Source organism: Crotalus tigris, unplaced genomic scaffold (genome assembly GCF_016545835.1).
Source record: "Crotalus tigris isolate CLP2741 ecotype Arizona unplaced genomic scaffold, ASM1654583v1 scf7180000019007.31208882:3723066, whole genome shotgun sequence".
NCBI classification, from domain to species: domain Eukaryota; kingdom Metazoa; phylum Chordata; class Lepidosauria; order Squamata; family Viperidae; genus Crotalus; species Crotalus tigris.
This window is the reverse complement of record NW_024097321.1, coordinates 2,900,988-2,928,567: the sequence shown is the minus strand read 5'-3', so window position 1 is coordinate 2,928,567 and position 27,580 is coordinate 2,900,988. Positions and strand designations below refer to the sequence as shown.

The 27,580-nt window shown below is 38.3% G+C and overlaps 1 protein-coding gene across 4 annotated transcripts in view; it reads right to left on the bottom strand.

Moving 5' to 3' along the window:
- FNDC1 (fibronectin type III domain containing 1) overlaps window positions 1-27,580 on the bottom strand; it is a 77,052-nt gene that overhangs the window by 19,335 nt on the left and 30,137 nt on the right. For 3 of the 4 annotated variants that reach the window (XM_039358292.1, XM_039358296.1, XM_039358295.1), the window contains exons 4-13: window positions 26,132-26,249; window positions 25,205-25,392; window positions 23,995-24,102; window positions 21,394-21,582; window positions 16,897-19,197; window positions 14,716-14,834; window positions 14,518-14,629; window positions 11,471-11,836; window positions 5,918-5,983; window positions 3,157-3,321 (exon numbers count right to left, since the gene is read on the bottom strand). In XM_039358292.1, coding sequence (XP_039214226.1) covers window positions 3,157-3,321; window positions 5,918-5,983; window positions 11,471-11,836; window positions 14,518-14,629; window positions 14,716-14,834; window positions 16,897-19,197; window positions 21,394-21,582; window positions 23,995-24,102; window positions 25,205-25,392; window positions 26,132-26,249 — 3,732 coding nt within the window. The remainder of the gene's footprint in view (window positions 1-3,156; window positions 3,322-5,917; window positions 5,984-11,470; window positions 11,837-14,517; window positions 14,630-14,715; window positions 14,835-16,896; window positions 19,198-21,393; window positions 21,583-23,994; window positions 24,103-25,204; window positions 25,393-26,131; window positions 26,250-27,580) is intronic. The other variant, XM_039358293.1, reaches the window with a different exon arrangement.

The window sequence follows — 27,580 nt, the reverse complement described above, 5'->3', positions numbered from 1 at the left end:
ATAATGCTCAGAATACTGCAGAGAAGGTACACTATGGACTTGAACCAATTTTATGGTTATTTTCTTTCTCTACAGCTACAGCTGAGATGCGAAACGATTAAATGATCCCTGATTGGCTGCATCACGCGTAAGAAACACATGAGGTTTCAATTGTACTTTCATGGCTGCAAATCTTGACTTATCTTTTTAATCATACCTTGCAAACAACCTTAAGCAGCAACCTACAGAAATAATGAAGATAAATAAATAGCAGCACTTAGCAAGTAGGCAAGAATGCCAGTATGGTTTCCTCCTGAGATACAAAGTTCACCTTCCAAGTTCAATGAAGAATATTGCTACCCCAGCTCAATTTATCACTTTTGTATTTTACACCAGTAAGAAGGGTTCAGGCAAACAGATCTTGTAAATTAATGGGCATACATATTATCTCAAAAGGTCAGGTTGAGGATGAAAAATCTCTTTGCACTAGTCAGTGGAAATATTTATTCTGTTACAGTTTACAGTTCTTGTTAGAACAATTTTTCCTTTTCTCCTCATGAATGCGACAAAATGTTTATAAGAAAAGAATGTCTGTTAATCTTGTTAGATTTGGTCATTCTGGAGGAATTATTTCCAAGTGTGCATTTATTTTTAAGCGAAGGGATTGCTTTTTGTTCCCAAATGACCTGATCTCATTGGTGAGAGAAAAGGAAGACTTCTTGACAGCTTGATAGACATACCTAGTCAAAGGCTTGATTGAAACCAAAGCAAAAAGTAATTTCTTCAAAGGAACAAACTGATTCAAATTTACCACCGAAAAACCATCTTTAGAAGCACTTTTTTCCCTTTTAAAACAGCTTTCTCGGGGACAAACTTTACATGCAGTTTCATGTCCTGTTATATAGATTGGATTTTAAAAATGAAAGTAATTCTCTCTCTCTCTGTCTCTCTCTCTCTCTCTCTCTGTTTTTGTGTGTTTGTGTGTGAAAAAGAGAGATTGTTAATAAATGGTGTCATAAGAAAGGAAATTCAGCTATTTCCTCTTCTGTTGCAAACCTTTTAAAAAAATCTTTTTTTGAAGAGAACATTTGCCGAGAGAAATCTCCCTACTTGACATTGAACTGCAAAGGATCACCTTCTGAGATAATAATAAACTTTGGATATCATTCTTCTTTTCCTTTTCACATGATGCAATTCTTAATCCAGGAGTACAGCATTTTTCTATTATTTTTCAAAAATACAAGTTTAGATTTGTTTTGTTCATAGATGTAAGGGATGTGCCATTTATAGCATTATAAAGAACTTTAAAAAAATTATGCATCACAGCATAAAACAAAATCAAAGGCTTGCAATTACACTGAGGAGCAGAACATGATGTCCATCATTTCATAACTGTCCTTCCAGTCTCTTTGTTATGCACAAAGGTTTGTATTGATGAAAAAAACAAACAAAACCTGAAGAAATGGTATTTATTTTGACCACTCTTCTCATATTAGGTTTAGAGTTAAACTGTGGAGTAGCAACATAGTACATAATGTTAAAATCACAAGTTCATATTGTGGGAAGTCAGCCCCCCCCCGAGAAAGAAATATTTTGGGGAATATTAAAAAGGCAGAAACTTCTCCCTCCCCCTCAGCAGAAACCAGGTCTGTAGAAATGCAAATTCAACAATTCTTTCAGAAAGGTTGGAGCCAGGAAGCTAGAAGCTGATGAGATTAAAAAGACAAAGATCCCTAGAATCAACAACCCCTCACCCAAGAAATCCAACACAGGAAGTAAGCCATCAGCCACAGTCCCAGAGAAGCAGGATATGACCTTTGGGACATAATAGGATTAACCCACCACCATCAGAATACCAGAAAGCTCAGGTCAAAGTTCATGACACTGGAACAGGAAACAACCTCAAAAGCCCAAGAAGGTATAAAAGCCCACACTCGCAGCAACATATGGTCAGTTTTTCTCAGAGTCCTCTGTCTGGCTCTGCTCTTCAATAAACTACAACCTTCTTTCTAAAGCAATCTCCATTTTGTTTATTCCCAGCTTGGACTGGACCCCAATGAAGATTTTTTCTTTCAACAATATGAAGCTGAATCTTCTTCAAAAGAAGGGAAATGAATTGCCAGCTGAAAGACACCTACTGGACTGAAATAATTATTCATACATTTCTTTCTATATAGGCCAACGTCTACATTGGAACAAGATACTGCATTTACTGTATAATTTCCACATTTTCAAGAGATTGATGAATACTGTACAGATTTTGAGAAAATATTCTTCTCTTTGCCAATTCCAGGGGGAAAACCTTTTAACATTTACCACAGAATGTGCTTTATTCTTAGAAGGAGCAGACTCAATTTTTCTCCTCCAAGCTCTTCCAAAGAGGATCAGAATTGGGAATACTATGTTGTCAAGATCAGAATGAAAACCAGAATAATTTCTTTACAACAAAAGGCAACAATGTTTGAATTACTTAGTTTAGGTGAGGAAAAAAATCGGTGTAAAAAGGGACAGAATTGATTAAAAGCCAGCAAACCTTGATAGGCCTTTTCCATTTCAAACCTTATGTTGGAAAAGATTGCAAGAGCTTTTCATGTCCTCTCAGGCAAGATCATGTACATTTCAAAAGAAAATGCACAAAGCCAGAAAAGTCTCATAAGATTTTGTCAGTCCGGTAAAGTCAGCATTCTAGTACAAGGTGTTAGATTTTATAATCTAATTATAAAAATTAATGATAATTATACAAATTATAAAATTATAAAAAATGATAATACACACGATTTCATAACTTTGTAAGAATTCAGAATTTTACAGTTTTACTTTATTTTATTTTATGAGCAGGGAGGGGGAATTTCTATAGGGAGAAGAATCCAGCAAAAGTCCTGATGCCATTAAACACACTAAGCCGGTCCTTCTGAAAGATGTTTAAAATATGAATTTATAACTCTATCAATGGTGTAGAGTAGTGTTTTTTTTATTTCCTCTATTTGACTATGATTCTTATTATGATCTCATAAAACAAATGGTTCCCAGGTGATGTGCACAGGACATGTTTGCCATTAACAAAATAATCTTGCTGACAAGACTGACAGTCTAGTATTCTGGTCTAGTATTTAGCTTCAGAAGCCCTTATCAGAGGACTGGTAATCTTTGTTTTTTTAACAGAAGTTTCAGACTTACCAGTAAATCGTTTCTTTCCAGCAGAATCATATTCTGATAAAGGATCTGTGCCCGTGACACTAAACTCTGGAAAGTTGTTTTCAGGCAATGATTCAGTGGTGGTAGTAGTAGTGGTGGTGGTGGTAGTGGTGTATGGTGGCAAAGTAGTTTCAAAAAACTCATAATCTAGACAAAAGAAAAGAAAAGAAAATGTGATGCATTTGTTTAAAGAGTTGCCCAAGGTTGGTCATAGGCCACTGAAGAAGCAGAAAAGTTATTTGGTTTATACGTCTATTGAAGAAGTCTACATAGCATCTCTGACCATTCACTCTCTGTTTGAAGACCTTTAGTAAAGGAGAATTGATGATTTTATGTGCATTCTGTTCCACTGTCAACTTCCACCATCAAGAGTTCCCCCTCTTTTTTTCTTTACTTTTAACTTTTACTCACTGGTTCCAATTCTGTCCTCTAAGGCAGGGCTTTTCAACCAGTAGTTCGGGTACCACTTGTGGTACATTGGCACCTGGCAGGTGGTACGCGACCATCCTAGAAAAATGGTAGTGGGGGAGGGGAATAAGCTGAACTGGTGGCAGCATTGCACAAGCCTGAGCAAGAGATGGCTGGAGCTGCGGGGTTATCAGGGCTCAGTGGAAGTGCCAGGATCAGCGCCAGGCTCCAGCTGGAGCTTGGCGCTGATCCTGGCGCTTCTGCTGAGCCCAGAAGAAGAGCCGATCAGCTGGAGTGTTGCAGAATCTCCAGAGTCTTGTGATTTACATTCAGATGCTTGGCAACTGATTCATATTTATGACGGTCACAGTGTCCCAGGGTCTTGTGAAGTGACCAAACTTGCTGAAACCACCCAGCAGACGGGGGGGGGAATAAAAACCAAACACCCCCTACCCCACCCCCTCTGCCAATCCTCAACAGAAATGCTCACAACAATAGAAACCTCGGACAGGAGAAGGAGGAGCGCCGCCGGGCGGGCAGGCAGGTGTCTTGCTCAGCTGTAGCTTGGGGGGCATTTTTTTCAGTGTCATTGTAACTTCGAACAGTCACTAAATGAACTGTTGTAAGTCAAGGACTACCTGTACTTTATCACTTTTTTCCTTTTTTGGGGGGGTCATCAAGTTTTTGACACCTTGCTAGGCGACTGGTGGTATTCGGATGTTGCCATATCCTAAAAGTGGTACAATGGGTGAAAAGGTTGAAAAGCCCTTCTCTGAGGTAACAGAAAACAATCTACTTGCTTTTCTGCAATCATATTTCCCTTCATCATCTTTTCTGTAGGCTCATTGTGCCAGGATTCTTTAATTGTTTCTTGGATCCCAGAACTCTCTGCAATTGTCACCATCTTGGTAGTCCTATTTTAAATTTGTTCTTTTTTAACTCTGCCCTTGAAAGTATGAGGAATCTACTATACGTATTGTAGATCACTGCTGAAAACTCCTTCTTTACCCAAATCTTCCTGGGTGAAGGTTGCATAAGTGGTTTCTGTTTTGTTTTCCTGCCACCTTTTTTAAAATAAATACGTTGTTTTTATAGTACTTTTAAACATGTTTATATTATTGCATTTTAATTGTTACATTGTAAACTCCTTTGAGCTGAGAAGCGATATATAAATAAATTATGGTATTGAAGTCCGAAGTATATTGTGCATGTCCAGAGCTCCAAGTGGACAGATAGTTAATAATTGGAGAGAAGCTTGCAATGACATAGGAGAACCCATCAAGTGTAATTGGCCAAATAAAATATGGTAATGGATTTGCATCATGGATTGCCTTCTCACATGTGTTCAGCAACTAAAACAGTCGCAGGAGGACCTCTAGCTATGTGTGCCTGCAAGTTGGACAGAGTTCTTGGCATTGCACAACAATTGTGGTGGGTGAGCTGGGATTCCTCTTGGGTGTCCAGTGTTGCTTAATTTACAGTGGTTGGTTTTATGGGCAACTTCACTCATACAAGATGGTTTGTGTCTTCTGCTTGGAATGTTTACTTAGAGAGCTTTAAATTTCTTGCTTGAATGACCCAAGGAATAAAACAAACACAACAAAACGTGTCCTTGGCCAATCTGATAGCTATTGGTGAAGGAAAACAGCATTATGGTATTTTTCCAGAAGGCACAACCTCTGGAAGAACAAGACACAGAAATATGATCAATATTATTAATTCCAGGAGCAAAACAGATCACTGGGATATTTTCTCTTGATTATTTTTATCTGTTTTGCCTTCTGTTATGTAAAAAAAAAAAAAAAAGCTCCATGCCAATTTTAATGACAAAAATCCATTTAAACCAAGATTAAAAAACTCCTTCTGGTATACAATTTGTATTTACTTATTTTCTCCTATACGTTAATGGCATTATCCAAGCTTAATATAAAAAATGAGCATGAATAAAAATAAGATATAAGAAAGCAATGAATGAGGTAACCCTTAATCAGTAGCCCCCTCCAGCTATTAAAATCTGCTTACACCATCCTCTTTCTACATGGTTGGAAAGATTGCCATTTAAAATTTTGTTTAAACACACATCTCTGTCTGTCAAGTGTATGTTTATATAGAAAGTCATGATGCTTGCAGACCTGCTAATTTTTGTTTGGCCTGGAGACACTAAAATCAGAATGTGGAAGTCAGTGTTCCTGTTTAGACATATTTAGATTGGAATTCTGTCTAGGCTACCAGTGTGTTCTTAGAAACTCATTATATCTTTCTGGAAATGCATTTCTAGAAGCAAACATGAAAGGTAAAACCCATTTTGGAAAAGGATTTTTCAAGTAACCAGTACCTTCGTCATAAACCACGTACGATTCTGTAGTTCCTGTTATATCTGCATCAAACCCTGAGAATACATCTAAGGAAAAAAGAATATATTCAAACAGTGAAACAGATCCCTTTTCATTCAATGGCTAGTGATTATCCCTATCTAAAGCCAATGGCTTCTATTGTAATGTGTCGATCAAACAACAAATTGATTTCTATGCTGAACTGCTTTGGATATAAAGAGCAAGTGGGAATTTGTGGAGAGAAATTCAGGTGCATTGTTTTGCCAAAATATCACCTTCCATCTAACTAGCTGCCAATATGGTAGTGAAAAGTTGGGCGGGGAGGAGATATTTTGTTTACATTTTGTTGAATTTTGCCCTCACTGCAATATATCTGTTTTCCCATGGGAATCAGCATTAGCTACTCACTTACATGATATTAATAAATAGAGGGATGGAAGGATATTCCATGAATAATTATTGACCATTAAGAAGCAACCCCAGCTCCTGCTTTTCTGCATTCTTTCATCAGAATGAAAGTTTAGAATTTTTTTTGCATAGTTAAACATATTTAACAGCAATCTATTTCAAAACATTAAGTTATAAATATTGATCTGTAAGCAGCACAATGAGACAAAAGATGGCAGATATAGATCTAGAAACACCTATCATGTCTGTCTGGGGTTACTATATTACACTTTTAAAGGTCTATATAAGATACTCATTGCCACCCAAACGATAGGCAAATGCTAGAAAAAAATTCACATGAATCAGAATCATTGTTAAGCCAGTCTTCTTCAGTCTGATATTCTTCAATGTGTTGGCTAAGACCAATGAGCATACTGGCAAAGGATGATGGGAAATGTTGTCCAACATCTCTGGAAGATTTTGGAAGCTGGTAAATCCAAACTAGTCCACTTCGATTATTCAACATCAATTGCAACACAACCTGAACAATTTCCTCATTTATAAGCCTAAGCATTGTCACTTCATCTCAGGTGACTTTCAGACTTAAGAAGAAAAATACAGTTTTAGGAGCCATGCCAAAGCAAATCCTGGGAAGGGCAAAACAAAATTGACCATTCATTTTTCTATAGCTGAGTTGCCAGTAATTCTTCTTTGGCATATATTACCCACTTCCTTCCTTCCCAGATCTCTCCATAGACTCAACTCAACATGTATAAAAGATCAAAAAGGATAATCTAACCAGAAAAGGTAATCTAAAGGGTCATCCACAGTCTTGTGAATTCTGAGTGCAGCTAGTTCAAGTGAATGCTTGCTTTACTAAGCTTTAAAAAAAAAAGAAAAAAGAAAAAAAGCAGCTTAGAAACTACTGGTTCCTTAATAAGCTCATAACTGTTCATGTTTACGGGCCTCTATTTTCCAGTAACATGATAGCAGCAGTTATAAAAGTGGTTTTTAATGTTGACTATAGTTCTTCAAAGATGTTGAACCGTCTGGGATTTCACTGCTGCATCACTTGGACTTCCCAAATGTTCCTTGTCTGTGGAACACAACCGTCTCTGCTAAACTCATTTTTATAAAACCCCAAGGAGAAAATTGGACCAAAGGATTTTAGCAAAACCCACAGCAGCATTCTTTTCACACCGCATTTCCCTGAGTCCATTTGGAAGCTGTCAATTGATCGGATTCCTGAGAAATGACAACGTGTTTGACCCAAGATGCTGCTGCATTTTTCCATCCTAAGAGAACGTTCTGGAAGGGCCACTGGAAGATTATATTGATTGCATTTGGCAGGACTGTGGTAAAGCTGTTATCTATCCTCCAACACCACACAGGGATAGATAACATTCTTGCAACACATTGGCCACTGCTTCTGTCATCTAGCGGGTGTTCAGAAAATGCTCATCACATTCAATGAGAGCTGTCCAGGGACACCTCAGGTGCTCAATCAGTCCATAGCAAAAATAGCTCACTGAACATCTGGCCTGTCGGCATGTCCATCTGAATAACTTGAAAACCCAATGTTCTTGAAATCCTGGTCTTTTGAACAGAGTCAGGTTTTGTATATTCCAAACTGGTTCTTGCACTGCTGTGCTTTCAACCATGAATGACAGTATGTAAAGAGCAATGTTAAGGCCGTTGGAGAAGTGGTAGCTGAAAGATGAGAGACAGAGAGATTGCATTTTAAAATATGATTTAGGCAGGTCTCCTCTGCATATGCATCACCAAAACAAACTTCTCTGCATACATAAACATTAATTTTTATTACAGAGAGAATTCCACTGACATCTGTGTTCTCATTTACTCTCTCTGCATCTATAATTCAGAAAACCCTCCTTTTCTTAGTCTTTTTCTTAATTTAGAATACGTATGTACTGCCCGATCCTATAAGTTTTAAACTATGAGTCATGAAATGTTCAAGTGCACTATGTTGACTTTTTCAGTTCTAATATCAGTATTAAGACTTTTCTTATTATTACTGTACTGCTGTTGTTGACATATATTCCACTTTTCTTCTGAGAATTCTAAGCATCCAAGACAATCAATATAGTAGACTCCTCTTAGGTCACTGGCAGCTTTTATAATCATATAAAAGCTGCCACTATAGACTTCTGTCAGGACAGCTGAGGGAAATAGATGAATTGCAGCATACACATCATGCCCATGTTGGCATTCCCCTCTATCCACCTTGTCCTCCCTTTTATTTGAGCCACTGTAACATGTCATAAAATATAAAATATGCTCTAGAAAGACAGGTGGATATTGCAGGATCCAATCTGGGTTGGTCACCGGAGCAGAGATGACCGACCCAGATTGGATCCTGCAACATTATCTTGGGACACATATATTTGCTTTCATTTGTGACAGACAGATATTGATACATAAATTCAAGATAACACGAGGGAACTAAATCTGTGGGTTCTTTATAACCATAGTTTTCTAAAAATGACTTTTAATTGTTGTTTATACTCCTAACATCATGATGGCTTAAAAATTCTATTCTCTGTCACGAACACTGGAAATCTCTACCAATAGCCTTTCATAAGAGCAAGCATATAACTTTTCAGGAAACGTTTAAAAAACAACAGATATGTATATGGGTTTGTCTTCTCTCTATTGAAAAGCACCATTTGAAATGATAATGTTTTCTAAGAGCTAAAGAATTATTTTGGCTCGCCATTTTTTTTAACTTTTACTAAATGTAAGTAATCTGTTCATTAATTTATCTTATGCACCCACAGTAGTTAGCTTTAGAAAAACTACCATCAAATTAGTTCTTCCCAGATGTGTTGATCTATGGCCACACATGTGGAAATTATAGAAATTGTAGACCAGCATATTTTGAAGGCACCAGGTTGGGAAAACTGAATTAGCACTTTCTTCCTATGATCATTACTGCTATAATTCCCTTTTAATAATGGCCTTTCTTTGTTTCTGTTACATATCTTAGCAGAGCAAATTACATACTCATAATTTAAATAGTGTTGCATGAGAGAGGACTGTTTAATGTTGCATGTAGGATTGGTAGGCAACTTTTAAAACAATTTGCAGTGCAACATAGCTTCTATAAACAGCAAAGTCCATGGCAGATGTTGCTGATATCCAGTTTCTAGTAAACCTTATCATAGATCATACTGGCTAGGTTGTTAGGAGTTGCAATTAACTCTACAGTGGTACTAAAAACCAATAAGTAATGCTGTTCAGGAAAAAAATAAAACATGCAAAATATGCTGACTTACCTAATACCATTTTGGAGATAAGAAAATTTTGGCCATCTCTTGCTTTCACATTGCAATTTTGGTTTATCCTTCAAAATCATTGTCAATTGTTTAGTCCTTTGACTCTAGTTTCTTCTGGGTTGCCTTTAAAGGATTCCAGATCCCACACTTAGAGGCATTTTTTGTAGGTGAGGTTTGGAAATAGTTTATCACCCTGCTAAATGTAAGTAACCATTTCATGATGTTACATTTATTTACTTATAGCATTTACTTATTTATCACTTCTCCCCCCCCTCTACAGTACTTACAATATATGCCACTCCAGTGTAAAACTCTGGACATTTCACATATCAAATACTAACACATTCAGTAAAACCAACCGATTAAACCATCCATAAATAAATGGCAGCTGATCCAATATTTTGCATTCTACACTCCAAAGGTCCAATCCACCTTCTCAGAAATCAACAGAAAGGGGGCTATCCCGGGCCCAGGGTATAAGCTGTCCATAAGGCAGCTTGTGGGATGGGGGTAGAAATCTTCAACACAGCTTCTCAATTTACACACACACAGTTTGGGCATCATCCATTTGGGGAAGATGGTCCTGAGGTCATAAGAGCTTTATACTTCACAACTAGCACACTGGAAACATATTGGCAACCAACTCAGTATAAGTGTTACCTTGGTGAACTGGCTCTTGTATTACGTTCTGGTCCAACAGGAGTTTCTGAGGAGTCAAAGGTAGCCTATTGTGCACGATCGCAATTCAAGCACAGCGTCATAAAGGCACGAGCATCCGTCACTAATGCATTAGGCATGAAGGCCAGTTGCGTGACTTTGGGGCAATCACTGTCTCTCAACCCAACTTACTCCACAGAGGGAAAATAGGAAGAGAAAGGAGTATGCTTGCTACCTTGAGTTATTTATAAAAATAATAAAGATGGGATAGGAATCCAATTAATTAATTAAATAAGTTTGCTCCACGTATGTTTGCAATTGGCAAACTCGTTGAAGTTGGACAAATTCTGTCCTGGATTTCACTGGCTGTTCCAGCAGGACCTGCAAGTCCAGAACCACCAGATTGCCTCCTGTTCCTTCAGGAGTGAAATCCTACCCCCCAAAAAGCAAGAAAGGAGCCAAATGGTTTCTGAATAAACAACAAACTAAGTGGGCATTCAAATGTGAACAGGAAAAAAATTCTTCTCTGTTCCTTCAAATGATGAGGGAAAATCTTTCTCTTCTTCTAAAATCCGAAGCATTTTCCTTAAGATTTAATTAAGGATACACAGCAGAGAACTTATCCTTGATAAATGGTCAGTTATACCAATGCTCTGTCAGTGTGGGAAGTGATACTACACATTATAGGGACTGACAGAAGAGTTTTAAGTGACTTTTGTACGATCAATGTACATGAGATCTTTAGACACTGATTCTATGGACAGAAGTCAGGTTTGAGAGATATTATTACATGCAACATGCTCTCAAGGGCTGATGAGATACAAGCTTACCACAGAACAGGAGCCCAACTTGAAAATGAACTGTTTTGTATAGTTAATGTTTTTCTCCTGAGTTTAACTTTTGCTTAAAAACTACCTACATAAAGGTCTACATCTGCCTAAAGCACGCTTTAAAGAATTTTGGGCTTGTTTCTGCATTTTGCTGGTTTGAACAGCTCAACAATTTGTGGTTGCAACAGATGTGAGAGAACGAGGAATTGTTTCTTCTTCCACAACCGCTAATTCAAGCTTTTGATAGCTTGAATCTTACCTGTTTGGTAAGCCCAGCAACTGTAAAGCCTTGCTGGAAAATAGATGCCTTTCCCCCGCATCACAACTTTTGATGTAGGTATATTCAAAGGTATTACTGATCTTTAGCCAACGTAAGAAAGGGTACCTTCAGAATAGCATTCAGGCAGACCATCTGGGTCTAATACAAGATTCCCTTGTTCATCATTCTCTGTGTGGGTGCCTGGAGGACAGGTAGGTGGTGGTTTCTCTGTTGGTGGCTCAGTAGTTGTAGGTTCAGGAGTAGTTGTAGCAATTGTAGTTGTAGGTTCAGGAGTCGTTGTAGGTTCAGGAGTTGTTGTAGTTGTTGTTGTATAAGGAGTGGTGGTTTTTTTAACCATTTCAAGGCCTATCAACGGCTTACCTCCAAGACTTATTATTGGCTTGTCCTGTGCATTTGCTACAGGTTTGCTAAACCTTCCATGTCCAAACAAAGGTAAGCCATCTGGACTTACTACTGGAGCTCCTTTAGAATCTATCAGAAGACAAGAAGAGGGAAATGTACTTCAATCACTGCCTTAGGACATTAGGAATTGGGAAGTACTGGATTTAAGTGAGGTCTTTGTCTAGAAAACTGGACACATGCCATTTAAGATGCCGGAACTACTGAATATTTAAGTAATCATTCTCAGGGCTGTACTACAGGTAGTCCTCAACTTATGACCACAATTGAGCCCAACATTTCTGTTGTTAAGTCAGACGTTTGTTAAGTGAGTTTTGCCCCATTTTACGACCTTGTCACAGTTGTTAAGTGAATCACTGCAGTTGATAAGTTAGTAACCCACTTGTTAAGTGAATCTGGCTTCCCCATTGACTTTGCTTGACAGAAGGTTGCAAAAGGTGATCACCTGAGCTTGGGACACAGCAACGATCATAAGTATGAATCAATTGCCAAGCATCTGAATTTTGATCACATGATCATGGGGATGCTGCAAAAGTCATAACTGTGAAAAACGGTCATAAGTCACATTGTTCAGTGTTGTAACTTTGAGAAGTCGCTAAACAAAATGTTGTAAGTTGAGGAATGCCTGCATACAAAATGTTTATATCTTTAGCACCCCCTCCTAATATACTGACTTCTTCCAGGCAGCCTTCTTTAGCTTCAACCGTTCTTTTCCATATGGTGCACAGACTTTTTAATAAAAAGACTGATGAAGCAACTATTCATTATGATCAAAATGCCTTTCGTAAGACACACAGCAGCCATTACGAGTCCTCTCCAACCTTATTTAATTTTGTGAGAAACAACAGATTCTTGAGGCTACCACTGTTATCCAATTAAATACAGCAGATATTGAAAAGAGACCAGATTGTGTCACCAAACTACAAAAAGGCCAGTGGTATCTTTCACAAGGAACGCTATTCAAGGCAGTGACACATTTACCCAAATCATTTATTTTTTTGCGGGGGAGGGGGGCAGAAGGTGTAAAGGCTCCATTTCAGCAAACTATGCACTGACATCCAAAGAGCAGTAAACAGAGAAGCACATTTTAAAATCTTTTTATGGCTTCCTGGTATACATTTTGCTTGACAGAAGAGTTTTATTGAGAGGTGGGGGGAAAAAAGGCTCATATGATCAGATGCCTTTGCCTGGTCCTAGGTACGTTATCTGAATAATGTGACACCTCTGTTCTATGAGCTGCATTGGCTTCCAGTATGCTTCTAGGTACAATTCAAACTACCGGTTTTCACCTTTAAAGCCCTTCACGACTTAGGGCCAGGTTATTTACAGGTCTATCTTGCTCCAATTGTTTCTACCTGCCCTGTCCAATCTGGTAAGATGGGCATGCTCCAGGTATCATCAGCAAGAGAGTGTCAGCTGGCAGGGCCTAGGAGAGCCTTTTTCTGCTATGGCCCCCCTTCCGTCTGAGTTTAAATTGGCTCCATCCAATCCAAAGGCTGTGAAAAGCTGGTTTTATGCTCGAGCCAGGAGCCCTGGGCATGAGTTAGAACCCATAGCCTGATTGTATGGATGGCAAATTAGATAAGAGGTCACCAATCTTTTCATGCTGGAGGCCCGGAGGGAAAGGAAGCAGCTGGGAAATTTGCGCATACGGAATTGGTGCCACATGCACTGACATAGACCTAGTGGTCCTGTTTGCATAGATGTGCAGGTGCTAGCCACCGCTGCTAGCCCAGCATGCATGTGCAAACGGGCTGTGCAACCCGCACAGAGCTAGCGACCCCATTTGCGCATGTGCACAGGTGCTAGCTGCTGCTGCTAGCCCCCGTGTGCATATGAAAATTGGCCACAAAACTCGCATGATGCTAGCGGCCCCATTTGTGCAGGTGCTAGCCACCGCCGCTAGTCCCGTGCACATGCGCAAATGGGTCCGCAGGCTAGGGTGAGTGGAGGGCGAGTAGGCCACGGTCTAGTAGTGGGCCATGTCCCATAGGTTGGAGAGCCCTGAATTAGATCATTCCCAATTGCTATGTGTTTTTATTTTGGTTCTCTATTATGGGTAGTCCTTGACTTTTGACCGCAATTGAGCCCAAATTTCTGTTGCTAGGCGAGATAGTTGTTAAGTGAATTTTGCTCCATTTTGCAACTTTTCTTGCCACAGTTGTTAAGTGAATTACTGCAGTTAGCAGCACAGTTGTTAAGTGAATCTAGCTTCCCCATTGACTTTGCTTGTCGGAAGGTGGCCAAAGGTGATGACATGGCTCCAGGACGCGACTCCTAGTGTCCAAATTTCGATTGTGTGACTGTGGAGATGGTCCAACAGTCACGTGGAAAAGGGTCACGGGTCACTTTTTTCAGCGTCGTCGTAACTTTGGATGGTCACTAAACGAACTGTTGTAAGTCGAGGATTCCCTGTATCCATTTCACATTTTCATTTGTTTTATTGCAAGCTGCCTAGAGTCACATAAAAGTGAAAAGGGCAGGTATATAAATCAAGTAAGTAAACAAATAATTTACTTACTTTCAGGATTTATCACAATGTAGAATTCTCTGGGAAGTTTACTGGACAAAAAAAAGGCCTTCATCATAGAACAGTGTTTCCCGAACTTGACAATTTTAAGGCATGTGGACTTCAACTCCCAGAATTCCACAGCCAGCATTGCTGGCTGTGGAATTCTGGGAGTTGAAGTCCACATGCCTTAAAATTGTCAAGTTTGGGAAACACTGTCATAGAACATAAGAATGCAACATACCAACGACGGTGCGGCCATCTCCGCCTAATTTTACTCTGAGAGGTTTTCCTTGGGAATCTTGGAGATATCTCCCTTCGGCGTTCAGCACCAGCCCTCGGTCAAGATCTACAATCTGAAAGCAATATGTTGATTGAAAGGCCCTCCAACTCAAAGGAATATAAAATAAAATCTTTCAGATATTTTAAAAAGTCTCCCTACCCACTTTGCACCTTGTGGACCACTTATTATTTTTTGTCCATTTCGTTTTCCATTATTATTTGGAACTATTTTATTATTTAGATCTGTTTTTGTCATCATATTGGGTCTCCTACCATTGCCTGAAAGATACATGGTGAAAACATACAACAATCAGACATTTTGCCCATTCAGGGAAATGACAATTAAATTCAAATCATTCCAACATGACAAAATACATTTTATAAATGAGCATGCATAAAAGTGTCTTTCAGGCATACATATACTGCTTAAACTAGATTACCCAATCATATTGGGGTTAAATGTATCTCTACAAAATGTGTTTCTATGTTTGATATGGCCACTACTATTTTACTGTTTGTTTACACATTACATTTGCCTACAGAACATGTTCATCACACATTATTTTTTTTTATTAAAAAGTTTTATAAAAATTACAATATTAACCCACCCAAACCTCCCCTCTCCCTCCCCCACTTCCCAGAGCTGAATACAGGGTTACAAATATGATAATCATAATCTAACCAACATTACCAACTATATAAATAACCAAATCCATAATGCACTTTAACTCCCCTTTAACATAAATATAAGCAAATTAAAAATGAACATAATAATAATGAGAACATAAACAAATTAATATCCTAATTATTAAACAATACAGTCCCCAAATAGTTAAACAATACTAATACTAAAAATAATAATAATTTCATAATAATACTCTAAAATTCACTCGTAAGCTAACTGAAACTTTTTAGTCCCATATTTATTCTGAATATAATTTATCCATCTTCTCCAGATTGAAATGTATCTTTCTTGTGAATGATCCTTCAAATAAGCAGAAATCTTAGCCATTTCTGCTAAATTTGACACTTTAATCGTCCATTCTTCTATAGTAGGCAACAATCCTTCTTCCAATATTGCCCTACTAATAACCTTGCAGCTGTTATCAAATTCAACATCAAATTAATTTCTTTAACATCACAATCTGTAATAACACCCAATAAAAATAATTGTGGGGTAAATTTTATCTTTCTCTTAAAAATCTGTTGAATGTTCCACCAGATCTTAATCCAAACGGCTTTTATATTTCTACAAGTCCACCATATATGAAAATAAGTGGCTTCCAAATTACCACATCTCCAATATTTGGGCTGTAAATTAGGATACATACAAGACAACTTTTTAGGATCCAGATGCCATCTATAAAACATTTTATAAAAAATTTCTCTTAAATTTTGTGCCTGGGTAAAATTTACATTTCTAACCCAAATTACTTCCCATGTATCCAATAGAATCGGTTCTTGAATATTTTGAGCCCACTTTACCATACAATCTTTAATTAATTCCGTTTCCGAATCCATTTCTATTAAAACATTATAAATTCTCTTCATATGCGCTCGATTTTGATCTTTAATCTGTTTTACCAAATTCTCATCCATTAAAGTAATACCAACCTTTTGATATAACTTCCACCTAACCAACAATTGATTATACTGAATCCAAGACTGTACCATATTTTCTTGCTTTAACTCAACTAACGATTTTAATTGCCAATCACTCCCTACCAATCTAAGTAATTCCTTATAAGAAATCCTATCCAAGTTCACACCCCTGGATACCCCCTCTATCGCGTGTCAGGAATCCCCCAAATTGGTATTTTATAATTTAACCTATAATAATACTTCTTCCAGACACGCAATAAAGCACTTCTTAAAATATGGGATTTAAAAACCTGATCTACTTTTTTATCATAAATTAAATATGCATATCATCCATATAGTAAAAAAATTTTCGTGAGATTTTTTTTGCTTTGCTTTATAATTCTATATACTACCTAAGTATGTAAAACTTATGTGCTATCTAATAAACATGTTTATTTAATTAACCTAGGATAGGCACTATGTGAAACATCTAAAAAACATTTACAGGAATTAAGACTATCTAATATGATTATTGATTCCTACACAAAAATATGGCTTTCTTAGTGAGAAGATTTTCACTGAAAGACTGGTTCAATGTTATCTGTCTGCAGAACTGTGCAAAAGTTCAGAGACTACAAGTCTTTATAACACAAAACTAGGAGATGGCTCCAAAACCAGTTTCCCTAATGAGATTCTTACTGCCCAAATGTAAAACGTTTCTCTTTCAATTTAAATAGAAAGTTTATGAATTATACTTCACCTTGTCTATGAGGAAATCGAAATTGATGTCGTTGAGAAGGATTTAATAATCTTGAGTTCTGTATTCGTTGAATAGGAGGCACTGAGGGAGAAGTTGAGGAGTGTGTTGGAGAAACATCAGAAGTCAAGCGACTATGAGAAGACACAGATTCAGAGGTTTGTGGCAAAGCTAAGTTTAATTTAGGCAAGGATTTCAGTTTGTTAGAAATTTGTGAAGTCTTGGCTGATGAAGACAAAATAGGATCTTTCTCTACACTTGATCGGTCATAGTCTTCGTAATCACCATCACTATTTGAAATTGATTGATGTATTTTAGAGGAGGGCTGTTTTGGAGATAGTTCAACCTTTGTAGGGGTTGGCTGGAAAAGTCCATGCTTTTTGTTTATTTGGGATGCTACCCTACTTGAAATTCTAGACCCAGATGGATAATGAGGCTCTGAAAGATGAGTTTGTTTCAAAGAAGTTTCTCTACTGTATTGAGAGTCTCTGATTGTGTCTTTGGAAGAGGTAGATGTCGGTTGTACATATTTAGATCTTTGTGAAGATGAAGGCAATTTATACATATTAGAGGTAACTTCAGTAGAAGTTATAACCCTTGACCCAGCTTGTTTTTCTGGTAACTGAGTTGGAGATCTTTTATCAGTTCTATCAAACCGAGAATTAAAATGCTTTGAAAGAGAGCGGGTTCTTCCCTGAGACAAAGATGTAGATATTCTTCTAGATATGGGAACTCCTTTGGCAGGTGTTAAAGGAGATCCTCTTTGCTCCTCTTTAACATTTGTTTCCTTGTCTTCTGAACTGTCATTATCAGTAAGTTCTTTGTCATTCTTTGAAAGCAACATCAGATCACTTCTTGAGTTTAAAGACGATCGGACTTGTGCCCAATCAGTTAATGCTTTTGAGGAACGAATGGATTCTGACTGTACAATTTTATGGGATAAAGCAGTGTTTGGTTTCTTTGACAAAGATGATGTTTGTTTTGTCCTAGGAGATGTAGTCTTGATCTTGCCATCATCAAGTTGAGACCAGGAAGTAGGAGAATGTAGAGGAAATGATTTTTCTACAGATATTCTTGAGGAATCTGTATCTGTGGTTTCTTTTTCTTTATTATGATTATTTTCTTGGGTGTTTACAAGATTAGGTTTGTTAGTTGGTGTAACTCTGTGGCGACTCTTAGTTTCAGCCACAGGTTTCCTTTTGAAATCATCTACAGAAGAAGACTGCTTAGCAAATGGTGGTGAGTAACTACGGAGAGGAGTGGATGGTAGAGGATTTTCATTTTTACTCCTCTGTTTTTTATCGATATTGAAATTAGATCTAAGACTTGTACTGCCAGATGCTATACGAGAACTAAATTGAGGATGGACTTTGGAAGGCTGTGTAGCAGAAGGATCTTTGGGTGGTTGCATTTTTGCATCATGATTATTGGTAGCTCTATTTGCAAATCTGTTAGAAGTAATAACAGATCTATATTTTAATAAATCAAAGCGTTCCGAGGTAGCCGGGCCTGAAGAGGGCCTAAAATTTGGTCTAGAATACGATGACCCTTGTTTGTCTTCTTCATCTTCTCTTTCACTCTTTTCATTTTCACTATCATCAGAATTATCTCTTCCCTTGGACTTATGTTTATCAGAAGATAAAACACGTGAATGAGGTAAAGTATGGGTAGCAGCAGCAGAAACAGCAGAGGTAGTTATTTTTGGATCTCTCAATGCATGGCGATTAGAATATGTGAGAGGCTTTGTTTGCACAGATGGAGATGAACCTCCCTGGGGAGAAGACGCCCTGAAATTTAATTTCTGCTCTCTTTTTTCTGTTCCTCTGCTCTTATCACTCTCAAGAATATCGCCGGTATCAGGCATAATTGGTTTGTAAGAGAAGTGATGTGAATGATTTTGAGACTTTGCAGCTGCGGTTGGTGAAGGAGATTTAACTGATATAGAAGGGAAACGCAATTTGGTGGGTCTACTATGAGTTGTCTTCCGGGATGCAGACAGTTGCTTACTTGAAAGTAAAACTGAATGGCTCTCTTCTGGAGTTCTAGGCTTATCCTCCAGATTGTCTAGTTGGTTGTTACTTTCATTATCTACAGGCAAATTATCTACAGTAGCTTTAGGGACAGGAGGAAGGTTAGGTCTGTCCTGTCCTAGATCCTTTGTTTCATCCTCTGTATGTTTGGGAAGGGAAGAAGATGGTAGAAAAGTTAGAAAAGGGGAAGAAGGCATAATTTTCATAGACCTTTTAGGTTCCAAATCTTCTTCTGTATTTGTTCGTTGATTCATCTTCAATTCATCTACATTGGCTAAACAAAGACACAAGAGAAACAAATATAAAAAATAAACAATTATCAAAAAAAGAAAAGAGAAAAAGAAAAGAGAGAGAAAGAAAGAAAGAAAGAAAGAAAAGATTTACTAATAAAACATATTGCATTTTAATTATCTCTAGCTGATATAAATATTAATAAAATATTTTAAAATCTAGAAAAAGTACAGAGAAGAGCAACAAAGATGATTAGGGGACTGGAGGCTAAAACACAAGGAACGGTTGCTGGAATTGGGTATGTCTAGTTTAATGAAGAGAAGGATGAGGGGTGACATGTTAGCAGTGTTCCAGTATCTCAGGGGCTGCCACAAAAAAGAAGGAGTCAAGCTATTCTCCAAAGCGCCTGAAGGCAGAACAAGAAGCAATGGATGGAAACTAATCAAGGAGAGAAGCAACCTAGAACTAAGGAGAAACTTCCGGACAGTTAGAACAATTAACCAATGGAACAACCTGCCTCCAGAAGCGGCGAATGCTCCAACATTGGAAGGTTTTAAGAAGAGGCTGGACCGCCATTTGTCTGAAATGGTTTAGGGTTTCTTGCCTGAGCAGGGGATTGGACTAGATGACCTCCAAGGTCCCTTCCCTCTTTATTATTATTGTTGTTGTTGTTGTTAAAATCTGTTTTCTGAATATGAAAATTTAGCTTAACACATCAATTTTTAAAGACTTCTAGACCAGCGGTTCTCAACCTATGGGTCGCGACCCCATTTGGGGTCGATCGACCATTTTTCGGGGGTCGCCAAAGGTGGCGATCCGCCATTTCCCCCCCTCAGGGGGCGCTGCCGCGCATGCGCGCTGCCGCGCATGCGCGCTGCGCATGGGGCGCCACCGCACATGTGCACCGCGCATGGGGTGGTGCCGTGCATGTGCGCCACGCATGGGGTGGTGCCACACATGTGCGCCACGCATGGGGGCAGTGCCCCCATGCGCGCAGCGCCGCGCATGTGCATAACGTTTGTGTGGCGGGGGTCGCCGTCACACAAACGTTGAGAACCACTGTTCTAGACTTTACTGCTTTTTTATTCTTGAGGAGTAAGGAAGGAAAAAAATGTTAGTTACTGAGCATTAGGACAAACTAAATGCCATCAGCTGTGCTTTTAGAAATTATATCTGATATTAAATGCCACACAATATGATCACTATCAAAGTAAAATATTATTCAGTTTCAAATATAGCTCTCAGATATTTATTTAGGGAATATAGTCAAACATTGGAATCAGGAAACAAAGAAAAACATTTTGATGATATAAATTTGTTCCTGAACATTCTAATTTTCACAGTCTTACAATATTTTAATTACCCAGTGCAAAATGGAAATAGTACATATATAGCTTCTGGATTAACCAATGAAATATGCCTAACTTCTGCCACCAACTAGGCCACAGGTGTCAAACTCACCACGTCACATGACATGTCATGACATATTGCAACTCTTTTTGCATTGCCGGCAATGGGGTGGGCACGGCTTTGGTATGATGATACTGGCCCGTGGGCCGGCAGTTTGACACCCCGATCTAGGCTCTGGAGTTTAACTTAAAATCCCTGCAGAACATTATGCCTAAAAAAGACATGTTTTAGGATCCATCCAATTAAGGGCTGCATGAGCCTAAACATGGGAAAACTTTGCTCTGTCAAAAACATTTTTTCAGAGAGTATGTGGCAAGAAGGGGTACAGCTGAAGCCACTAATGGGTAGGGTATTAGGCAGGGTGTGCAGGAGCTGACTTCTGAGAGCCAATTGTTAATATATATAGTTTAATCTTTTGAGCCAGTTGACAGCAGAGATGAGCCTCAATGCCTAATTTATCCCTCAGATGTTCTATGGAGAAGCCTGGTTGCTGAAGCCAGTAATCAGCTCTTAAATATTAACAGCACACCTTTGATTATATAGGCAAAGTCCTCTTCACTGCTTTCACTCTTTCTCTTTTTATTACCTCATTTACCTGTCTCCCTTTTAAAAAACCTCCAAGGCCAGCAAAGGGGTCTGAAATTAGTGGGAGAGGAGACGACAGAGATTTAAGAGCCGTATCTGCCTTAAAGATTTCCTATCCCGTGCCTACCCCCTCAAACTACTCAATCATCTGGAAAGGAGCAGGGATTGTTCCAAAATTATCAAGATGTGATGAATTTAAAAAAGGCAATAAGAAGTTTGTGAACAATGGAGCCACTGTACTTACTTGCTGGCAGGGCAACACTGAAGGCTTTTGACTGAGGGCCTTGGCCTCTTCTGTTTGCAGCACGAATTTTGAAAACATAGCGCTCCCCAGGCTGCAGACCCTCCACTGAAGCAGATGTAGTCTCTCCCGGGTAGGAAATGGACTTTGCGCCGAAGGGTTTGAGTGCCGGGGCGTATGAGAGAATGTATTCTGAAACAATTTGGCAGACGGTTGGAAGTAGGAAACTGAAAACAATCCTGTTTCCAGTGGACAGACTGTATGGGTAGGATGAATTAGAACGTGCATTACTAAAATTAATACACTGGCGATGCACGTCAAGACAAAAGCTGGGGTATAAAAGATGCTGCATTTTATATATATATATAGGTAGCAGTGACAGTCAATTCTAATGTATCAGACAAGTGAATCTGTTCATCTTAGTACATATACATTAATACAAGTTGAACATTTTGTTTGTGTGTGCTATGTATGTATATGTGTCTGTGTATGTGTGTATAAGATGAACTTACACTAAGATGAACATATTCACTTGCCCAGGGCGTTAGTATTGATACTACCACTGCTATCTTCAGCATGAAAAGACATTGCATGTACAACATGAATGAAACTAATTAAATCCAAAACAAAGACTAAAGATCCATAAGGATGGTGACACCGGTGATGACATCTAAGATACTTCTAAGGCTTGATACGTGTTACCTCATTAAAAAATTGTTCTTCCCTTTGCAATCCTTATTGCACAAGCAAAGCATAACGTTGCTAAGGGTTTTGTGAAAAAAAAACAATGTAAAGTAGACTTGTTTTCACAAATTTATAATACAGTATGACTGAATGACTTTTCTAGTTCATTAAAACAATTTGCATTTGGAACACTAGAAAGAAGAAATTATAAGGGAGATTGGTTTTCATTCAAAGTTCTTTATTCATGATGCAGATTTTTTTCCGTTTGAAAAAATATTCATACATGTAATCTTTCCCCATAGCCTGTAATTTTATAGTTCAGAATTCATATGAAAAAAAACTTAGGAAGCATAAACAGTAAGAGAACAATATCAATTAACTATTCAAATAAAACTTTAGGCCATGGAATTGCGATCCATCAATATTGTCATAAGACTAATGAATATGCATCTTCTGTTTATGTATTATTTATTTTTGGGTTTATAACATTCTTTTTCATATTAAAGATTGCCTTCTGTTTATTTCTCATGTTGACTTTGCAATATGAAAAGAGCTGATTTTGCAGCTAATAGAATACAATATTGATGCCTATTAGCAATAGCACGCCTTTATTTGAATAGGTATTATTTTCAAATTATAAGTGTAATTTATAATTTATAAATATTTTTGTGCATTCTTTTACAAATCCAACACCTAAGTCATAAACAAGCAAAGAACAGACTTCACATGAAAATGGAAAAGGACGTAGAACACTCTGAAATTGGCATCTCTGTTTTTTTAGTTAAAAAAGTAAATGATGTTAAAAGGGTTTCTGATTACAGAATGAAACAATTCTGTTGCTTGCTAGTTGGAAGTACTTGAGCTGGATGTATTTTTAATATCAGTTGCTTGGGTGATTATTTTTGAGTGTTATCTCTACCCATCATTTCATTATATTTTCCATAAACTCTGTATCATTTTTAGGTCAAAGTTCTGAAAGTTGCAACCCATTGGCTGTACGTGACAATCCCTTTCATTTGCTGAGGCTGCAAGGAGATATGGGAAGGAATGGGCCCGAGTTGTGGAGGGGACCTCAACTGGACAGGTGGGCCAGCAACCCTAATGTTTTTCCCTAAGGACAGAGTCAAGCCCCATACAACTGCCAAACTAAAAAAGCAAGAGCCACAATGCAAGTCTGAATTTAAAATTATATTCTTGAAAACTCTAAAGGGAAATTGAATGAATGAATGATCATTCCCCATTTCTCTTGCATTCTTGAACTTTGTTGTCTATGCCCTCTTTCTCACAGTCACCTAATTCTGAAGGTGTGTCTCCATGCCTAGAAGGAGCACTTGGGAAGTTGGCTCTTTCCTAGCCCTGCTTTTCCACACTGTAGTGGCTGAACACAAAGCGGCTGCAGCTTCCCCTTGTTGCTTTGTGTTGTGGGCCATAAATTCCACAAGCAGCTGCATTCCTAGCTTTGCACTATTGTGCCATTGTGGTCGGGACTGGTTCCTAGGGTGGAAGTGGCTACTTCCTGGGGGGGGGAATTATATCAGCTTGTTGGTGGCATGCCATGAAGCTTTCTATTTTCAGCTTGCTGAGACTTGAGTTGGGGTGTGTGTGTGTTCAGTGTTGCAATCCTAAAACTGGTGGTGTCATCCTGACTTAGATTATAGATATACCAGAATTCAAAGTACAACTATATTCTTTTGCTTTCCAGCATATGAATGCCTCCCAGCAACAATGTGAACTGCTAATGTTGTTTCAGACCCCTGCATCCCTCTCTAAAAAAAGGGAGAGGCATTTGAGGGCAATGCATCTGTTCAATTTGCTGATTTAGATCAGGATTGTGATGTAGTTTTCTCCTTTTGCCATTTTTTTTTTGTTTGCTCAATGAAATCAGCACATGAGGTTCTCTAATTTATTTCCCCCATTTACCTTTGACTTTTCCTTCACTTTCTGCAAGGGCATCCCAGGTAGCCACAACAGAAGGAGTTTGGCCTTTAATTGGCCACACATTGAGGTTTTCTGGGGCACTAGCAGGAGCTGCAAAATAAACAGCAAATACAGGAAGGAGAAGGTACAAGGAAGGAAGGAAGGAAGGAAGGAAGGAAGGAAGGAAGGAAGGAAGGAAGGAAGGAAGGAAGGTTCATAAATAAACACTTCCTTTAATGCCCAATAGGCTCCTTATCTCCCATATTTCTTCATATGAGACACTGGGATGCTTCATTCCTAAATATTTGCCTCTAGAATTTTTTATTTCCAGTAATGCCTCTGGACTCTGAAGAGAACCCACAACTTTTCTTATAAAACAAAAGTGATGGATCACTGCAATCTAGTGTTTTTTAATTTGGAAATGTGCCCTCATGCCAGGAATAGGACACTAACTAAAGAATAGGGAACATTCTGATGGGGGGGGTTGATGAGTGGCAAAGAGCTATCTGATAAAATGATGCTCTGCAATTGATTATAAACATGTAGCAGGTATTCAGTGAGACAGCAAGCATCCTTCTGGTAGATATTTTACAAAAGCATCTACCACATGTCCTTCAATTTCCAAACATGCCTGTCATTTACAAAATGCTGGGGTTTGCTTGCTATCCATGCTACACTTTTACAGTATAATATAAACAATTCAGAGAAATTCTAAACCAGGCACGCTGGCTGAGGAATTCTGGGAGTTGAAGTCCACAAATCATAAAAGGGCCAAGTTTGAAGACCCCTGTTCTAAACCCATGCATGCCTGTCAGTACAGTACTGCTTTGATGATAAGACAGACAGATAGCCAATTAAAGACCAGAGGGAGAGAGAGTTATTTTTATTGAGAAATTACTGAAGCAGCTGGTCCTATTGGTTAAAGAAAATCAAAAGCAAACTGACATATAAAATAGTATGCCTGCTTTACCCAACTAGATAGTAGCTCTTACTTGGCTGATTTTAAAACAGAAGCTAAGCAGACGCTGAGCTTGTATGTCAGACTGGGAAAGTAGAAACCCTATCCTGGGAGAAGTAATGGCAAATCATGTTCATATTGTTGCTAAGAAAATTAGCTTAACGTGATGATTTTATTTGGGTTTTTTTGGACTGGAACCTTAACAATTCCAAAAAAGATTTAACAGGCACAATTTTGATACTACTGAATACATACCGGTTTCTGGGGTTCTTTGGTAAACTGAAACACTCCACTTGCCCTCCCTTTCTCCTTGTGAGATTTTAACTGCAAATTCATACATAGTGTCTGGAATTAGTTTATCCACCAAGACCCGCTTGTTGGATACTTGTTTGTAATCCCACCTTGCCGATTCCCCTTTCTCTCTGTAACGGACAGTGTATTGCCTAGAAATAATGTGACAGAAGAATGCAGGATTAACCCAATGCACAACAGCAAAGGTTCAGATATGACTACTTTACATGCACTGTGCACTCAACCCCTGAAGAACCTGGAAAATTCTTCAAGGATAGCAGAATACTCTTGGTCAGAATTTTCAGGATGTGATGGCAGAAGAATAATCTCAAAATGAAATTCAATTTAATACATATTGAACTCCACATTACAGCCATCCAGCAAGCCTAAAGTTTAAGAGATGGCTTTGTAAACAGCCAGCTGCAGATTTTTCCATCAGTGAAAAAAAATGCCTGTCCACTGATTCATATAAAGTAGTTAAAGAGAAACTAAGAGAGTCTACATGACTGCAACTTAATATACTGGAATATAATGATTCCAAATTAGATATTGTTCACTTGCTGAAATTCTTGCAACTTTACCCCTTTCAACAAATCTTGTTAAAGAATGCTTCACAACAATCTTCTGCATGGAAGAAATACTTTTAATTTGAGACAACTGCCCAAAGCTTCACAATAGAGTTTAGACACTCAATTACTGTCCCTATGTTGGACATGGCACTAGGACTGTAAAGTTGTATTGGCTCTGTGGTTAAGGGGCAACAAATCAGTTAGATTTGTTTTTCCTTGAAGTATTGCCCAGCCATGCTAGATTTCCAAATCTGCAAGCAACAAGCTAGAATTGGCATACCTGTGGTAAGCCTATGTAAAGAGCCCAGATAATGCTTAGTACCTAGAGGGGATTGGTCTTTTCTGCTTTTCACTGAAGGGATCTGTCCATGTGACCAGTACTGAATGAGAGGACATGACTCGAACAGCAATGTCTTTCATTTCTTCCAATCCATCTTCCTCTGAAATGAGACAATGGGATTTATGAGTGTTTGGGACATGAATATGGAAGTTGATTTAAGAAGGGAGAAGTTTACATAGTCAGTGGGGTAAGGATTAGATCCAAATTCCTCTAGACAAAGAGTCAGCATTCTGACTATTGGCTAAGAATCCAATATGTGGAAAAAAATAGTCTGAATTGGCTTTTCTCCTCCTCCTTAACTTTCAAAAGTAGAAAAACATCAAATTCCATCCCAGATTTCTAAAACCACCAAAAATTGTTTTAAGAAAAACATTTACTTATTTACACATTTATTTGTTTATTTTGAAGCAGTATCTTCAGAGGAAACAACACAGTATGCTATGATTTATTTTTTATTATATTTCCAAGCCTGCAATGCACAATATTTGGTTCCACCCAAATACAAATTGGACAAGGAAAAATAAAATACTTAGCAGTTATCTGGAAGCCTTTTTCCAAAACTACGTACCAGATGTACTTTCCAATGAAGATAACAATCGAAATGTCTTCGTAACAGTTTCAAGACAATTTAAAATTAAATGTAGCATAAAGCACAAATCTGTCTAGCCATCTCTACAGTGGGTCTCTGGAGTTCCTAGATAGAGGATAGGCAGCCTAGTGCTCCCTTCTTTGATTTCAGTTCCCATCATCCTGACCAGTATATGCTGATGCTAAGAGATTGTGGGATTTGTGGTCTAAAATATATGAAAGCACTAGATTGTCTTCCCTTGTATTAACTATAACAGAATAACAGAGTTGGAAGGGACTTTGGAGGTCATCTAATCCAACCCCCTGCTCTGGCAGGAAACCCTACAGACAAATGGCCATCCAGTCTCTTCTTAAAAAATTCCAGTGTTGGAGCATTCACAACTTCTGGAGGCAAAACATTCCACTGATTAATTATTCTAACTGTCAGGAAAATTTTCTTAGTTTTAGATTGGTTCTCTCCTTGATTAGTTTCCACCCGTTGCTTCTTATCCTGCCTTCAGGTGCTCTGGAGAATAGCCTGACTCCCTCTTCTTTGTGGCAACCCTGAGATATTGGAATACTGCTATCATGTCCCCACTCGTCCTTCTCTTCATTAAACTGGACATACCCAATTCCAGCAACCGTTCCTTATATGTTTTAGCCTCCAGTCCCCTGATCATCTTTGTTGCTCTTCTCTGTACTCTTTCTAGAGTCTCAACATCTATTTTACATCAAGGTGACCAAAACTGGATGCAGTAGTCCAAGTGTGGTCTTATCAAGGTATTATAAAGTGGTATTAACACTTCACATGTTCTTGATTCTAGCCCTCTGTTAATTTTCACTTTGTAGCCAAATTTTATTTTC